Source organism: Lampetra planeri, chromosome 10, assembly GCF_965212315.1.
Source record: "Lampetra planeri chromosome 10, kcLamPlan1.2.h2, whole genome shotgun sequence".
NCBI lineage: Eukaryota > Metazoa > Chordata > Hyperoartia > Petromyzontiformes > Petromyzontidae > Lampetra > Lampetra planeri.
In genome coordinates, this window is record NC_136116.1 from 1,010,032 (window position 1) to 1,028,068 (window position 18,037).

The 18,037-nt window shown below is 57.7% G+C and overlaps 1 protein-coding gene across 1 annotated transcript in view; it reads right to left on the reverse strand.

The window, feature by feature from the left end:
* Positions 1-5,380: 5,380 nt before the first annotated feature.
* Positions 5,381-18,037, reverse strand: part of LOC144721123 (obscurin-like) — a 119,323-nt gene continuing 106,666 nt past the window's right edge. The window contains exons 141-153 of the mRNA XM_078598518.1: positions 14,590-14,790; positions 14,020-14,054; positions 13,301-13,474; positions 12,794-12,953; positions 12,542-12,655; positions 11,835-11,999; positions 10,863-11,015; positions 10,515-10,731; positions 9,837-9,950; positions 8,932-9,099; positions 8,337-8,391; positions 7,776-7,887; positions 5,381-7,454 (exon numbers count right to left, since the gene is read on the reverse strand). Coding sequence (XP_078454644.1) covers positions 6,594-7,454; positions 7,776-7,887; positions 8,337-8,391; positions 8,932-9,099; positions 9,837-9,950; positions 10,515-10,731; positions 10,863-11,015; positions 11,835-11,999; positions 12,542-12,655; positions 12,794-12,953; positions 13,301-13,474; positions 14,020-14,054; positions 14,590-14,790 — 2,529 coding nt within the window. The 3' untranslated portion in view covers positions 5,381-6,593. The remainder of the gene's footprint in view (positions 7,455-7,775; positions 7,888-8,336; positions 8,392-8,931; positions 9,100-9,836; positions 9,951-10,514; positions 10,732-10,862; positions 11,016-11,834; positions 12,000-12,541; positions 12,656-12,793; positions 12,954-13,300; positions 13,475-14,019; positions 14,055-14,589; positions 14,791-18,037) is intronic.

The following is an 18,037-nucleotide window of genomic DNA, read 5'->3' on the forward strand; positions in this document are numbered from 1 at the left end:
TCTCACCGTGAGTGTCTCATCGTGAGTGACGCTGTGTCTCACTGTGTGTGTCTCACTGTGAGTGTCTCACCGTGTGTCCCACCGTGTGTGTCACTGTGAGTGTCTCACCGTGTGTGTCTCACCGTGAGTGTCTCATCGTGAGTGACGCTGTGTCTCACTGTGTGTGTCTCACTGTGAGTGTCTCACCGTGTGTCCCACCGTGTGTGTCACTGTGAGTGTCTCACCGTGAGTGTCTCACTGTGAGTGACACTGTGTCTCACTGACAGCGCTCCCCGTGTCTCACCCCGAATGATGCACCATGCTGCTCCCGTACTGAATGTCCCCTCGGCTCCCGCTCGCTGCTCCCTGCACCAAGAGCCCCCGTCCTGGGCCGGGGGGTTCCGCTCTCTCGCGGGGGGCCCCTTCCCCGTGTCCCTCCGACTGCAGAGCGGCCGCCTCTTCGAGCACGACAGGGAGAGAGCGAGAGAGAGAGGGGGGAGAGAGGGGGGAGAGTGGGGAGAGTTGAGCGTTCGTCGGGCCCAGCTCGCTCCTTATTTGGTGGAGTCTCTCCGCTCTGCGTCACGGATGCAGGCTGCAGGGGCTCCACGTTCACCGCACAGCCTCGAGTTGCGCTCTTCCTCCCATGCTCATCTGCCCACACCCCCCCCCAGCAGCAGCAGGCCGCACTGGCGTAATTAAACAAGGAGCCACTCGGAGAATGTAAATGAGCCGCCCCGAATTGATTTTGGAAAATAATATCCTGATCGCGGCACGGCTGGTCCACACCACACTCATGCACGCACGGACACACGCACAACACAAAGATGAACGTATGTGCTTGAACAGACTGTTGGGGAAGGTGATGTTAGCGATTAGCACCTATGAAGGCTGGGACGGCACACGAATGGGTCACCAACGTCGCTCCTGTCTCCCCAGTTGGGTCATTTGCACATCGCACCAGGTACAAATTTTTGGCTGAGTCGCACAAGGGGAGGCCCATAACCAGTTCAGATATTCACCGCTGATGTTGGCTGTGAGCGGGAATCGACCCGGGCCGCCGGGTTCGCAGCGCGGTGCGCTAACCACTGCACCACCGCTCCCCTTTCCCACGACCGCTCATTCACGCACACATTGCCACGCGGCCTTACAGCGGTGAAGAATTCTGCCGCACGTCCCGTGAGCGAACGCCTTTTAAGGACCGGCACGATACACAACACCAGCACAACGCCCAACCACCTTTGTCTCTCCGATGTGCTGACGTTTACATACTGTACCGCACAAGGTACACATTATTGGCTGAGATATCAATTACCGTTGATGGTAGCCGTGGCCGGGAATCGAACTGCGGTGGCCAGGACCCTGGCGCAGTGCGCAATTCACGGCACCACTGCTCACAGTTTCACTGGACACGGATAGCAGAGGCGACGCGCGGACACACGCGCGGATACACGTGCACACAAAGACAACGATCCCCCCTAAAGCCTTAATAGAGTGTAGGGGCAAGTGCTGTTAGCGAGCACCTATGAAGGCCGGAACGGCAGACGAGGGGTGGGTGGCCAGCACCACGCCCCGCCACCTTTGTCTCCCTAGTGGCGATATTTGCACACCGCCCCAGGTACTCATTTGATGCTGAGTCGACCTAGGGGAGGCCCAGGACCGGTTCAAATAATCGTCACCGATGTTGGCCGTGAGCGTGAATCGAACAAAGCCAAATATACTTACCACTTGAACACAGCCACAGCTCGTCACAATTTGACAGCCACGTTACCAAAGCGGTCGTACCAGGCTAGGTGCACTTAGCGATGAACACAAATACACGCGCTCGTACGTACAGTGGAGTGGCTGCCGCAACTTGGCGATGAAACCCATCGGGGCCTGCGTAGCAGCTGCACAAAGTTTGACCGCTTGGCCGCAAAGCGTCTTATGCGGAGTCGACGGAGACAACGTGATCTTCTTCTCATCGTGGGAATTTGGCCTGGACGTCAATCATTCACGGGGGGAGCGGTGGCGCAGTGGTTCTCGCTCACGGACAACACCAGTGACGAGTATCTGGACCAGTCCTGGGCGTCTCCGAGGTTGACTCGGCCTCAAAGTTAGCACTGTAACCAATGTGTAAACAATGCTACAAGGGAGACAAAGGCGGCCGGGCGTGATTCTGGCCACCCACCCTCGTGTGGGCGTGCCGGCTTTTTTTCATAGTGTTCGCTAACAGCACTTGCCCCACAACAGTGTTACGGCCACACACACACACACACACGTGTGTCTGTACACACACACGTATACACACAAACACACGTGTGTTTGTGTGTATAAATAAACCCCCAGGGCCTCGTGGGTTGGAGGAGGGGTTGGGGCTTGCGATAGTGCCGGCGGACACTCACGGGACACCACCGGAGCCGATCTCGTGGACCCCAAATGTCTCTCGCGATGTCCTCGTTCAGGCGGCGCGCCCCGCGCGTGACTCAGTGACGCGCGGGGAGGAGCGGCCGACTTGACAACCTCAACGATGCACGGGGAGGTCGAGAGAATCCGACAGCGGGGGGAAGACTTCTTAACACGAATCGGGCAAATCGCCTGGGCCGAAGCTGGTTGTAATCGCCAGCGAAACGTCGTCGTGCCTCAAATCGCGAATGTTGTGTGCGGGTCGACTCTCCGGCACAACCGGAGTGCCGGACTCGTCACCGCCACGTCTTGTTTACGTCACAAACCTGCCGAATTGCCTGTCTCGGGTGGTGGTGGATTATCGACCGGCGATCCAACCCAGCACACCCCCCCCCCTACATTATGGATATTGGTCGCGACAGCCGACTACGTGTTAAAGTGGCCACTCTGATTACGTCTCAACGGCGAGGCTGTGGCCGCGAACAATCGAGGGTCCTGACCCTCTCAAAGCCAAATCTTAACCCCTTTCACGTTCACGTGGCGACCATCCCGGAAGAGTCGATTATATAAATGTAATGTCGTTGCCGTAACAATTATCAGCCTTTCTCGCGGTCGAATAAAGCGAAGCTCAAATTGGGTCATTTGTCTCTCGTTGCTCCTCGAGTTGTATTGACCCGCGCGCGCTGTGGACGCGTGAGAGATGATGGAGGGGCAGCGAGTCGCTTGTCCCGTGCTCGGGGGGCCGGGGAATGCGGGGGCCCAGGGGTCCCCGGGTTAAATTTATCCTCCCTGCCCCCCCCCCCACTCTGCCTGGCGCGCACGCGTCACGCGGCAGCTGTCTCAGCGCTAATGGGACCGGGGGCGGTGGGGAGGCTGGGGGTGGTTTGGAGGCATCGTCGCCACCTGCAGCAGCGACAGCAGCAGCACCTCGACTTTCCCCGTCTTTTACAGACGCAGCGCGCGTTTTAAGTGCCCCTTAGCCGTGGCCCAAGGCTTCACGACCAGCCTGGCACGGGTCCAACGAAACGTCGAGGTGCTCCGCCACCTAACACGATGTGGGTGGTTGCTCTCAACGCCGGGGACAGCTCGATTCGCCTCGGCACCAGAACTGTATATTCTGAAAACCCGGCTGGGTCGATTTGAAAATCAATCCGGTACACATTCCTCCATGGCACTCATTTCCTACGGATGAAACCACCTCATTATCGTATGATCTGGATAACAGAACGCTCCAGGAACGAAGACTCGCCCCAAACGTGTTGCCCGTGTTATTAAAGTTATACAAATCTGGTGGCGCGAACACATCTACAGTATTATAAGACGCTCCTTCAACTGTTGGTGTTTTATTCAGGCGGAAAGGTAATAATCGGTAGTTCATCCCAAGCCACAGTAGCCACAGTAGCCACGGTAGATCGTGACATTCATTGCTCGGAGAGCTCTTGGCGACAGCACTCTCGTAAAAGTCCCGTCACACAACACACACAAGTTCGTGTTCTATTCAGTATCATTATTGGAGGATGTGTTAATTGTGCGTATGAGTCGGCATGAAGTTAAGTGGTGTATGCTGCCCCGTGGTGAGCGTGAGGGACATGTCCTGAGGTTGTCCGCGTGGGGGAGCGATGGTGAGCCAAGTAGCCGAGAGGAGGAAAATCAACCACGGCGAGTGATTGTCTCCAATATGATGATTATAACGGTGCATCTCGAGGAGAAATAAGAACCACGGGGAGGAAGGCTTAGCGCGTGAAAGCGGGTCCAATGCAGGCGGGAGCCAGCTGAGTTGACGGGCTCTCGTCTGGAGTCGAGTCTCCCCGAGCAAGTGACGGAGCCTCGAGTGTCTGGGCGATCTCACAGCTCTCGCTGTTCACTCTGTGACGGGCGTCCCCCAGCCCGGCCTCCGTCTTCCCCTTCCCCGATGAGTTGTGAGAAGGTGGCTCGTGACTCCGAGCAGGGAGAACTGCACGAGCCCTGACGAGGGAGCCGAGTGTCGCCTCTGCAATGGGTGAGCTGCAGCGCGACCCCTCACGCCACACCTCCACCCCGCACGATCCCCAGCGCGATCCCCAGCGGGCGAAACGCGATTTCACCACCGCCACGCACCTGCCCGCCCGCCCGCCCGCTTGACACGCAGACCCCCCCGCGGCGCGATGTTCAATACCGACGGGTACCTCGCGAGAGCGGCGGAGAGCGGAGTCGCGTGGGCAGCGCCAGAGCGAGGCCGGATCAACACGGGGGCCGCAGCCTGGGCGCTTCCTCTCACTCGTCTCCCTCTCCACTCCCCCTACACCCCACGGGCCCACACCCCCACCGCACCACCCCCACCACCACCACCCCCACGAGCCCACACCCCCACCGCCACCCCCACCGCCACCACCCCCACCGCGCGCCAGGAGACGTCACCGCGTGGAGCGCGGGGGGAGATGCCACCAGGCCAGAGGGGTTTGGGGGCGGGGGTTGATCTCTCAGCCGCATCGTCATGCGTCACGAGTCGCAAATATTTGGAGTCGCCCCTGGGTGTTTGTCGCTCTGCTCCCCCGTGGCCCGGGGCGCGCTGTTCGGCTCGGGCGCAGAGCGCGCGGAGCCGCTCACGAGGTAGGCGACACGCTCGGAGAGAAGATCTCTGCTCTGTTGAGAGGGCGCAGCCAGCTGAGAAGGGGCTCTCAGTGTCACCCTGCCTCGAGCGGCCCCGACAGTGGCCTCTTCCTCGATCCACCCCATACATCCCCTCGCCGCCGCTTGCAACCCCAGCAAAATCGGCGGCGCGGATCAATCTGTGAGCTGGGACGCGGAGCGCGCTCCGCCGGCTATGAATAGCGCGCGTGAGCGACAGCGCAGGTGCGCGGGTGTTACCGACGGCGGCGGGCGGTGGTGCCCCACTGATCGCGAACTCCTCTCACTGCTCAGGCCTCCGAAGCGAGTCGCGGTCCTCCTCCTCGAGCGCGCGGCGCAGTTAAATAACCCCCCTTCGCGACCGCGTCCCGTCCACGCAAGTCACACAAACACGACACGGGCACGGCGTAGCCACGTGCAAAGTGTCCGCTATTTTTATTAAAGTACAAGTTTGTACAATGCATTCTCATCGCATTCAGCAGCAGCAGCAGAGACGGGCAATCGGCGCGGCCCCCGAGGGGCGACCATGCAGTGAGGCTCCGCGCTCTCGCGGGCGGTACCTGCGGGCGAGGTGACGGCGTGGCGCGCACAGGTTCGCGCCGCGCAAGCGTCGACCCCGGCGTCTCGGGGCGCGCGGTCGCGCAGCCACAGGCAGCCGAAGCCGTCGCGGCCCTCGGGCTCAATGGGCGCCGAATCCTTCTGCCAGCTCAGGCGGGCCCGCGGCGAGCCCGTCACCTCCACGCGCAGCCGAATGTCGCAGTCCGCGCCGATGGCGCAGCTGGGCAGCCCTCTTGCGAACGCGGGCTGGCGGGGGTGCGGGCCGGCCTGGGTGCCGTTGGGGACCGCGGCAACCTCCTCCACCTCGGCGTGCCTGGTGGGGATGATGATGGGGGGGCTCGCCGGGGGCCTCCAGAGGGAGCGCGGAGTCTCCTCCCCTCGCGACTCGTCACCGTCGCTTCTCAATGTCATTTGTGCTTCGGCGTTATGCATTGCGTACCGCTTTAGAATGAACAGCCCTACAAGCAAACTGGCTTTTTTTCTTTACACAAACGAACAGATGTACGGCTACTCTAGGCTACAGCACCACAAACACCACACGAGACAAACGCGCGCCGCCGGGGAGCGAGGCCTCGCCACGGTCACTGCCCGCAGCAGCTGCAGCCGCCGATGTTGGCTCGGACTGGCGGCGGCGGCAGAGGCGGTTGCGCGCGCGCGCTCTCCGCTTTATTTTTATCCGCGCCCCGCCAGCCCCGAGCGGATCGCATTGCAGCAGCAGCAGCAGCGTGAGCCGCGCGCGAGAGGTGCGAGAGCCTCTCTGCGCTCGTCCCGGGGTACAGCCTCGTTGTGTTCAATGCGAGGTTCCTCCGCACGGAACCTCCAAGACCCCCGGAGCTCCTGGACCCCGGGACCTCCCCACGGCAAATTCCGGAGCGGCGTTATCGGGGCGCCTGTGCAAACGCGACAGGCGGAAACCTCGCTACGTCTGTCGCCTCCTCCTCCCGTCTGCTGGACAGCGTCACTCGCGCCCTGCGAGGTCGCGGGCGCCCACATCCAGTGTGGTCACGGCTGCGCCCGCGACCCTGCGGGCCATCGAGTACACGGCCCGGCTCGGGGTTTAACTCGTCCTACTCGAGCTGCGGAGCGGACGCAGACGCGGCGAGGTCTGCCCCCTCCACCTCCCACCCTGGCCCCTCGCCGTGTTTGGCCGTCACGGACACCTCTACGCCGCTATGTTGCGCGTCGGGGGACGGGGGCCGCGCGGGACCCCGGTGCTCTAGAGGGGATGAAACACGATCTTCAGGGGTGGGGGATCCCGGTCGTCCGGGGTCCGCGCCGGCGAGTGGCGACGGCGGCGGCCTCTCCTCCTCCGCCGCCTTGTTGTTGGAGTTGTTGGTGTTGGGGTCGCCTCGTGGGGGGGCCGGCTCCACCGGAGAGGCTCCACGCGTGTGGCTCGCGAGCTGCACCTCCACGCGTTCATCCACCTGCACCCAGCCCGCCGTGGGCCCCTCCCTCTGCGGGCCTTCTCCCGCCGGCGCGATCACTCTGACGCGAGGCACCGCGCCCGTGGTCGCCGTGTCTGAGTGCGCCTGCGTGATGGTGGTCTCCGTGAGGATCTCCGTGCGGCCGGCGCTCCCCGTGGACAGGGTCCAGGAGGAGGACTCGGCACCGGGAGGCCCCGGGGGAGTCATCATCATCGTGGTCGTGGGCTGTGGGGAGCGAGCGCGCTTGGCGGCGCTCTTCACAACCGTGGTGACCGTCTCCTCGCTGCACGGGGCGGAGAGTCCGTGCGTGGCGTGGGGCACGCGGAAGCCACGGATGCGTGGGAGGTTTGGAGGTCGAGGTGAGTGGGTGAATGGAGCAGTGGACGGGGCAGTGTAAGTGGGGCAGTGGGGGTTGCAGGAAAACAAGAGAATTACGCAGGTTAACGAGTTCAGTTGGATTAATGTCAGGACCCCAATACATTCCTGCAGTGTGAATAGACATGGCTACATGTCAGCGTATATAATTCCGAATCAATGCTCTCAAGCAGTGTTTAAGCAGGGAAACAATCTAGATTTCGCCTTTCTAGCCTGGTCAGGAGGGTGTTAAACAGTCGCTGATCGGTTCCCTGATGTTGTTATAGGCGAGCGCTCTCCACGAGCACCGCGGGGATCAGGCAGTGCAATGGAGCAACGCGGCACAACATGTGTCATGCACTGTCGCGGTGTGGGCAATAACAACACTCGCAAACAACCCAACCAACCACATCTGTGCCGTGAGCACGTGCTGGCAACTCGACGACGGGTGACCGCTCGAACAGGACCTACTTGCCCGGCCTGGATGGTCTGCCATGCGCAGGCAGCACGGAGCCACCAGGGGTCACTAAAGGTCACCGGGTTATCATCGAGGAGCAGGGGAGGAGCGCTCACAAGCCTCACCCTGCTTCGAGAAGCGGCGCTGAATCACAGACTGGCCCTGGGAGCAATCGTCTGCTGTGGACCTGCTGGCGGCTTCCTAGGCCTGGCATCTCTGGGGCTGCAGCTGCGAGGCCTTGCCGTGGTCGAGGCGTCACAGACGTGTGCAGGCAGCGCCACGCCAGCAGCGTCTTTTAAACTCTTAACCACAACCGCGCCGGGTGCCTTGCGTCAATTTTGCCACACAAAAGCGATGATGCTTTGGATAGAAGCGCTCGTAGAATTTCACATCACGGCTCTCATGGAAGCAGAACCCCAGTGGTCGTGAAGGCTCTGTGTTTGACAGCTGCTGCGTGCGGGACTGTCAACGCAGAGCGCCGGCTTGCTGTCTGCCGCCAACTCGGAGAGGCTGGTGCCTGAGCCTCCGCGCATGTCTGTGAGGGCTGAACACGCGTGGGGAGGAGCCCGGCTTACATGATGACAGTTTTCTTTGAGCTTCTGGCGTCTTTCTCAGTTTCTTGCTCGGCACCTGAACCAACAAAGTCAGAGGGCACCTGTTGGTTATTCAGTGATCGGCAGCAGCGGATGCTCACACAAGCCTCCTGAATAACTAAGGTGAGAGCCACTGAAGCAGGCGTTTCATTTGCCAAGACCTGGGATGCGAAGAACATATGGCACCAAAAGGTATGCAGTACGGGCAATGCGATTAAAGAAGTATCAAAAATATTCGAGTGGATTATTCACCCCACGGCTCGATGCCAATCGCATGATCATAATAAGTTAGGTTTAACAACAATAATGTGATGCCAAAATATTCACTGGCCAACACAAAATATGAATCGTGTGTGCAGGAAATCCGGTGTATGAGCACTTTGGGCTATACGTTTGAGATACTCTGATGTGGCCCGCTCCGAGGACAATCGTGCACCACCTCTCATCAGTGACACGAGCAATAGCACAGGGCCTGGTAGCGAACCGGTAGAGAGCCCTCGAGAGACCTATACGGCGGCCGTGCCGCGCGGGCTCCCCTTGCACGGTGTGGCGCGTGCGGCGCGAGCGACGGACGCACCGGCGATGCGCAGGGCGGCCGCGGTGTCGGCCTGACCGGCCGCGCTCGCCGCCTCGCAGCGATAGAGCCCCGCGTCGCTCCGCCGCACGCAGCTGAGGGCGAGCGTGCAGTTCCGGCCGTCGTCCACCCGTGGCTTGTGCTCATTGTCCACCTCCAGGGGCCAGCCGTCTGTGGAGCCGCGCCACGCAGGACACTCATTCACGTCGGAAGGCCTCGTCCCACGCAGCTCCGTGCCCACCCGGACAGGGGCTCGTCGGGTGAGGAGGAGCTGCCCACGCCCTGCCCTTGTCCTGTCCATCTCCTGCCCTTCCCCTGCCCTGGTCCTGCCCATGTCCTGTCCATCTCCTGTCCATGCCCTGCCCATCCCCTGCCCATTTCCTGCCCATGTGCTGTCCTTACCCTGCGCTTGCACTGCCAATGCCCTGCCCTTGCCCTGGCCATCCCATGCCCAATCCCATGTCCATCCCCTGCTCATGCCCTGCCCATGCTCTCTTTGCGCCATCAGGTAGCGCTGTAGTGAGAATCGCCAATGCTCTAAAAAGTAACGCTGCCTACAATCAAAATTGCTTCTGGGGCCCAGCGGATGAAGTAATGGGTGAATAGGAGCAGCATAATCATGCATGGCTGGAGCGGTGGGACAGGGGTTCGCGCACTGTGCTATGATCCTGGCGACCCAAGTTGGATTGCTGGCCACAGTTAAGACTGATAGCGAGCGACTGCTGAAGCGGTCCTCGAGATCCCCAACTCGCACTGACCAGCAGAGTGAAATGTTTCCAAACAGCTCACGTGGGTTGATAGAGCACTGTATATGCAAGGCTGTATATGACCCTAACAAATATCCATGCATGGGAGCGAGGTAAAGACGGGCAGGGTTCAGAATATAGCTCGGGCTTTACCGGGCTTACCTTTGTACCAGGTGATGACGGGCCGCGGGGTGCCGATCACGTGGCAGCGCAGTGTGATGGAGTCGCCCTCCCGCACGATGCACTCCTCCAGCTCCTCGGTGAAGCGCGGGGGGCCTGCGCAGGGCCACGCAGAAGCCGCGGCGACACAGACATCCGTGTTTTTGGCTCCCTGCTCTAGCCCATTGGTTTTTCCTCTGCCGACGATCGTCTCTTCCCATGAAACACAATTAGTCTACGTGGAACCTCGTTTGTCCCCGTGATGTGCGCGTCCTACTTTCTGTGCAGCAATCCGAGATGCGGTTTCATTTAGACGCTGTGTAAATCCAGTTGATTGCATGCGTGTTACACATTGCTGGGTAAATCAGGACTCGCTTCCCTTGCGATTTAATGATTGTCTCAATGCGAGAATCAATCGTTCCTTCACCATCGCGGTCCATGTAGAACATCGGGGCTGTAAGGGTCCCGTAAAGCAATTGCACACGTCAAGTACGAATACAAAATTATCAATTGTCTCAAATGATTTGAATCTAGAAATGCGAGTGAAAGATTTAGGTGGCTTAATGGATGCGTGGTCATACACATCTCGTGCACATGTATCACCCATCGACATACATGCATAGCCAGGCAGATATTGCTAATGGTGTTGTGTGTGATACAGGTGAGGTGGGTAATGCGCACCCCAGGCTGGATCTTGTGAATCCTGCGGCGGCTGCTGCTGCGTCTTCTGCGTCTTCTGCCTCCCCTGCAGGAGGTAGAGCTCACAGAGCCACGCGTCCTTGTGGGCCACGCTGGCTGCCTGCAGCATGAACTTGTCCAGCCCGCTCTCGTGCTCGTGCAACAGCTCCAGGATTCGCTCGTGCCCCTCCACCACCTCGCTCACCTCTACGTTCCGCACCTGGACGCCACGGAGGGAGAGAAAGCGCATCTCTCCGTCAATTGCCAGACGTCGGGAGCGCGCCAGGGCTGGAGATGCCGCGACCGAGAGCTTCCCGGGGGGAACGGAGGGGACCGCGCGGCGACGCTCACCGGCAGGGCGTGCAGGCACGTGTAGGCCTGGGAGGCCGAGTGGCTTCCACGCCTCGCCTTGCACACGAGCAGGTGGCTGTTGAAGAGGAAGAGGTGGCGGCGGTGGCCTCGTCGGCTTATCGCCTCGCTGCCCTCCCACGCCTCAAACACGTCCTGCGCTCGCAACGGCGGAGGTGGTTGGAGGGGTGAGCGATGGTGGCGGAGGGGTGGGAGATTCCATCCAAACGAACAAAACAAACACTGATCCTGCCTTCAGTAATGGCTCAATTAATGCTTTTAAATTAATAGGCGTTTGCCGTCTTGGACCACAGCCAGAAGCGCATGAATGGTGCAAGTATTGAACCCCCTCATGAAACCATGTCCACTGTGGTGGACTACTACGATATAAATGATTGCGATGAAATTATATGGGCATTTCGATTTAAAGCTTTCGTGACTGCAGGGATTCATCTTCTTGGTTCTTTCGGTAAAGTCACGTAGAAGTGAAGTAATAAAATAATAAAAATAAAACATAATAAAATAATTCTCACGACGTTTCGGCCACAACGCAAGCAGCCGTCCTCAGGTGGAGAACAGGTCCGTCAAGTCTCTGTCTACTTGATGGACCTGTTCTCCACCTGAGGACGGCTGCTTGCGTTGTGGCCGAAACGTCGTGAGAATTATTTTATTATGTTTTATTTTTATTATTTGATTACTTCCCTTCTACGTGACTTTACCGAAAGAACCAAGAAGATATGAGCATTTTTAATGATGACTCCATATTTTGGTGTTCCTTTTACTCCTGCAAATATCACAAAATATTTAAGTAAAAATAAATTACTTTGTGAATAATAATAATAATTCTGCAACTAAGCTGCTTGCTTCACTCGACTGAGCGCACCTGTCGAATGGGAGAGCGCTTGCTGTGTGCACGTGCCTGCAGGGTTGTTGTGTGCACTTAGTGGCGAATGACGGTTGCTGTTGTTGTTGTACCTGTCGCAGGAGTAGGCCAAGGTTGGCGAGGTTGGTGGGCACCTCCTCGATCATGGACAGCTTCATCTCGTCCTCCGCGCGTTTCGGAAGCGACGCCACCACGCCGTAGGCCTCCTCCAGGCCTCGGCAGTCGCCGCCCCGACTCGCGCGCCTCCGGATCAAGTCCTGTGGGCAGGCGGTGGCAGCGTGAGCGACCAACTCAGGGCAGCTGCGTGACACCGCTGATCTGTGCCACACTGCGGCTGCTGACCACTGAGGGTTTTTCTTCTTTCGTACAGCTGATGTAGATGTAGAGCAACAACTACAATTTCACATTCAGGAGGTCAAGCCAGACAACCGTGTTATCTGGCTTGATAACAAATGTGGGTAAGGTTGGTGGGCGGTGTCCCAGGACGGTAAGCGGTGGCCACACATGCCCGCAGCACTTGAAGACAACGGTTTGTCGACTTCATTCTGTGCTGTAATTCCCTACAAGGTGGCCAGGATGGCAGTACAACAACTAGGATTGGATGACTGCTATTCCTTTGATACCTGTGTGTTTTCCCCAGGTACTTCTTTTCTATTTTCTCGTGAAAAGGAATTTGGAAAACAGCACCATGCAGGATCCTACTCAAAATCAGTTTTGAGGCTCATTGGTTGACGAGACTTTATAGACAAGGACAGGGCGCCTTCCCTTTTCTCAGAGCCGTATGCCCGGCTGCTCTCACCTTCAGTGCCACCTGATAGACGTGCAGCTGCTCCTGGGGCAGGTCCAAGTATTTCTGTATGGACAGCACCGACTCCGGGAAGTGTGTGGACTGGCGTAGGATCTCGGTATATTTCTGCACAGACAGGAAGAGAACATCGGAGAGATTTTAGATAATCCCCACGGAGGACAATCGACACCGATGCACGACAGCTGAGGGTGCGGGTCCGTGGCTTCATCGCGTGGCCAATGGCTTGGGGGAAAGTGGAGCTACCTCGAAGGTGACCCTGACGGCGTCGCTCAGCAAGAGCAGGTCGGCCTTCGGCTTGCTGCGCAGGAACTGCACATACACCTGGAACTGCTCGCGGCTGCCCAGGATGGCGTCCACCACGTCGCTCTCGTCCCTGCACGCCCTGAGCCTGGGCAGGAAAACCCTGCGAGCACAGCACAACACGTGAACCGCCCGTCAGCATACGGCTCGCGTCTCTGCACGTGCACTCTGCTCACGTGGCTGGCAGATGGCATGCGCTCGGCTTCAGTGAGATAAAAAAGACGTTTGAAAAAAAATCAATAGCGTGGATGAAAGATTAAATTTCTTTAAAAAAACAACGTGCTCCATTCAAGACCAAAGCTTATTTACACGTTTTAATATTTTCTAAGGCCACAGTCAATCAGAAGGAGAACGAGTTGGGAGTAATTTGCCCAACATCTATCAGTGAAAACCGGCGACAGGCGTAGGAAATTGGCGAGGCGGTGGCAGCAGGAGGCAGTGATTGCTCACTGTCGGTGGAAGTTGAGGATGTCCTGCACATTTCTGAAGATGGCCTCCCGCTTGGACCTGACCAGTGCGGGGATGTTGACCTGACTCTCCACGAACTGCGCGTGATGCGACACCAGGAAGGACAGCTTCTTCACAAACTTCTCCTCCGCCGCCACCAGCTGCTGCAGGGTGACCCTGCCGCGGGAAACGCAAACGAGGGATCGTGACATTGCGCAGGCAGCTTCCGGAGCACGGTGAGGCCCTTTAAAGCCTTTTTTGATGAGGCCGGAAATTATTGTTTTCCCCCGACATAAAAAATGGTGTGAGATGGTGCAATTCTGGGTAAATTTAGAACAATGTTCGAGTTATATTCATGGTTCTTTCGGTAAAGTCACGTGGAAGGGAAATAATAAAATGATAAAAATATTAAACAAACAATTCTCACGACGTTTCGACTGCAACACAAGCAATCATCATCAGGTGTGAAATCCACAGCAAGAAAATTTCGCTCCGTGCTGGTCCACAGCAAGAAAATTTGCTGTGGATTTCACACTTGATGATGATTGCTTGTGTTGCAGTCGAAACGTCGTGATCATTTAATTGTTTAATATTTTTATTATTTTATTATTTTCCTTCTATGTGACTTTACCGAAAGAACCAATAATATGAATCCCTGCAGTCACGAAAGCTTTAATTCAAAATGTTCGAGTTGTGTGTGACGTAAAAAACCGTGGACTTACTCGATGGGTTGTTCCTTGCGACCCGTGGATGGTGTCTAGAGAACGAGCGACCGTGGACAACAGAAAATAAAGTAACCATTCGTGTTCACGTTTTTTTCTTCCTTTTGTACACAGTTATGAGCGCAGGCCCAAAAGGCCCAAAATGTCAAGCAGCCAGAAACAAACAGCACTATTAAATATGTAACCGATGACAGTTACTATTGTTAGAGCTCAGAGATAATTGACGATGATGGGAGGGAATTCCAAAGTGGAGCAGTGCGAGGGAAGATGCAGAAAGAGAAGTCTAGAGACCTGCAGTGTGGTGGTTTAGTTGAGCGAGTTCACGATTGAGTGCATTGTTGTGACCTGCATTACTGGTTGACAGCATGAGCGATAGGAAACAATCTGGTAGACTGAGTCCTCAACATGGATGGAGGCTTGAACAAGTGAACTTCACGGGAACAGTAACCGTGGTAGTAGCCATAGACGAGTGATGAGAAGGCGACTGATCACCGGTGAGCGAGTGAGTGCAGTGAATCAGTTCCGCCGGCATGTCTGGGGGAGCAGCCGTCTGGGCCGTGCTTGCACTACCTGTGGCTTTTTCTCCAGGTAGGCGGAGGAGACCCATCCCTGCTGGCACGCGGAGGTCTCTGAGGACCTGCTGCGCACGAGCCACAGCAGCGGGTGGGCACAGTCCAGCACCTCCACGTGTTCGCCCCTGCCCAGCGACAGGAACGCGCGCTCCGTGCTGGTCCACGCGTAGTCGGCCACCAGCACGTACACCTCCACGCCCTGCACAACAACACAGCGGGCAGCCCCACCACCGTCCAGCTCTCTCCACCGCGTGTCCCGAGCTCTCAAGAATTCCGGGGGCTAATGGGTCTTAGCCCAGCTGGATCGCTGTCGACCAACGCCTTCAAGCCGCAGCTGCAGGCTGGAGTACTCTGCGAAAGCTGCTGTGTTGTTTGTGCAGTACCACGGCGTGGATTTGGTAGCATCCGGACTCTGCTGGAAATATTTGTCACGCAGCAACAAACTGGTACCTATGACCAAATCACCCGGGACGAGCGCAATGCTGTCAAATCAAGGAAGCAAATCAGGGCCGAGCCTAGAGAGTGCTTGGATGGGTGGCCACTATGCGTAAACAGTTTGTCATAGGTTTGTGGAGCTGCAATGCCCTCTGGGTAGCGGGCATACTTTTATACTCCCACGTCTACGCTCCCTGCCATCACCAACCTTCGCTGACCAGCAGAGTTAAGTATGGTCAAATAAGCGCCACTTCCTGCATGTGAAGTACCGTTGATGACTCTTGGACACTGTTGGTGAGGCACACGTATTTATTCCGTACAAGTAGTCACAACTGTGGACATACAATACTAGAGGGGGTATCGGCCCCCTCACCCGGCTAGCTGGGAATACACTGCTAGCTATCTCTGACCTACCTCCTAGTCCTCCACTAACGGGCTAGGGGAGGCTGTCTGGCCCGACACTGGTAAGTCGGGCTACGGTACCCGGAGTCCCAGAGCACTAGCTCTGGTTCTCGGGACCACGCCGCTGGCTCGGTCCTGCGTGGCCCTGACAAGGGCGGCGTCCCAGGGGAGTCCAGGGCTCTAGCTAGACGATCTTCGGTCTTCACTGGTTTAGCTTTAACATTCTGCCCCGAGCCCTCTGACACATCCCCCTTTATACTCCACCCCCGCTGAGGGGTGGGGCCCCGGGCTGCCTGGTGCGGACGTCGTTGAGAGCACCCCCCCCCGTGCACTCACGTAGCCCCGCCCACTGTGTTTGTTTCCCATAAGCTGCCATGCATAACGGCGCTCTCTCTAACACCCCTACATCACCCCCCCCCCCGCATAGCTTGCAGCCGTCCCGGCTGCCAACATACAAAAAAAACGACAATAAAAGCGCATTTACCCCCTGACCGCGCGTGTGCCTCACTATTTTTCAACATAACGCGAAGAGAACAACAACAAGAACCAGAAAACCCCGAAGGGAAAACAACCCGACGCACCCCCCCTGAATAAATACGAATTCCGTAAAAGCAATGTATATACAAATCGCAAGGAACCCCCAACACACACACAACACAACACAATGTGCCAGGAGCACACCACCGACGCAGCGCACAGTAACCATACACGTGAAAATAAAAAATAAAAAAAAATTCTTCTTTTGTGCATCACAAGAGTCTGCGCATTCTTGCGCGCGTCCTTGCCGCAGGCCCGTCACACAGGGCAACCCCGGATGGCGGACCATCCGGTGGCAGCTGTCCATTTCGAAGTGAGTCTGCGCTTGATGTCGCGAGACCCTCGGCATCCCCCGTAGGGGTTGTTGGGCGGGAGCCCGTCATTCCTGGTGCACCTGGGGGCGGGACAGCCGGCAACACGTCAGGCGAGAGCAGCAGAGACGGACCCTTTGAGTCGGCCGACCCCCCACATGTTTGGCCACGCGTGTGTGGAGTGGGGCCTCGCACCGCAACGAAGGGTTTCAGCCTAGAGGGGTGCACAAACCACCGGCGCTTCCCCCATTTGATGCGAACGCACTGAGGCTGCAAAACCTCAACCACCTCGACGGGGCCCCGCCACGGCCGCACCAGTTTTGAGGAGGTCGCGAGTGGTATCTGGGGACAGTGCAGCTATGCCCTGTCCCCCGGCTTCCACTGTAGCACGTGCGCGCGACCCAGTCTGAGGCGCTCATTCGCTTTCTGACGCCTGTCGGAATTTAGCATGGCAGCATCCCGTGCCTCAGTCAATTTCGCAAGGTTAAATTTAACATGGTCGGCCAATTTAGTTTTTCCCAGCGGTGCGGGGATCTGCAGCTGTGCCCGAACAGGTGGGTCAGGTTCGCGGCCATACATGAGGAAGAAGGGTGAAAATCCCGTCGCAGCATGGGGGGCCAATCTGTATGCTGCCAGGACCCCTTGAATTTGCAAGTCCCAATCGGTCTGTGAGTCCGAAACCTGCTGCGACAACATAGACGTGATGGTTCGATGCAGACGCTCGACCATCCCGTCAGTTTGCGGGTGATAGGGAGAGGTACGAATTTTTTTCGTTCCCAGGAGCTCACAGACCTGTTGGAGGAGTTTGCCGGAAAAAAATTTTCCCTGGTCGGTCAGCAGCCGCTCCGGAGCACCTTTGTCCATGACGTAACCTTGGACAAAGGCCTCCACGATGGCTGCTGCCGACTGGTTGGCCAGGGGCCAGGCCATAGGCCAGCGCGTAAAGTATTCCACCCCGGTCAACAAATATCTATTGCCCCTAGGGGTGGCGGGAAATGGCCCCAGAATATCCAGCGCGACAAGTTCGTTCACTCTGGAGACTCTGATAGACTGCAAAGGCGGGTTTGACTCCCGTGCTGGTGGTTTTCGCTGCGCACACCGAGGGCATGATGCCAACAGATCTGCGACATCCCTCGTCATGCCTGGCCAAAAAAAATCAAGCTGGAGCAAGGCGAGGGTCTTTTGGGTACCCAGGTGGAGGAGGCGCTCATGAGCAGCCCACACCACCCTACCCCGTAACCCAGAAGGGACCACCAGCCGGTGTCGATGGGATTTCCCGTCCCAATGCATCAGCAACCCCGCGTGCATTTCCCATGCGTCGGCATCACCCGTCCCCCGCCCCGCCTCCCCGGCGCGACGACGCGACGCGAGGAGGGAGGTATCCTCCATCTGGAGGCGCCCCCATTCATTAACAGGCAAACCCAGCAGGGAATCTTTTCCCTGTTGTGCGATAGAATTTGGAAGCAATGTTTCGTTGTCGGCGGCGGCCGCCAGGACCGGAACCGGCATGTCCCCTGCTGGCTTGCAACGTCCCGACCCCAGGAGGCATGCACATTCGGAGGTGGTTGGCATGCGCGACAGAGCATCCGCGTTGGTGTGGCGAACGCCCTTACGGTAGGTGGTTTCGAAATCAAAATCCTGGAGGATCTCCAACCATCGGGACAATTGTCCCGATGGCTGTTGAACTCGCAGGGCGTACTGCAGTGCCGCATGATCTGTGCGGACGGTGAAATGCCGACCGTACAGATATGGGCGATACTG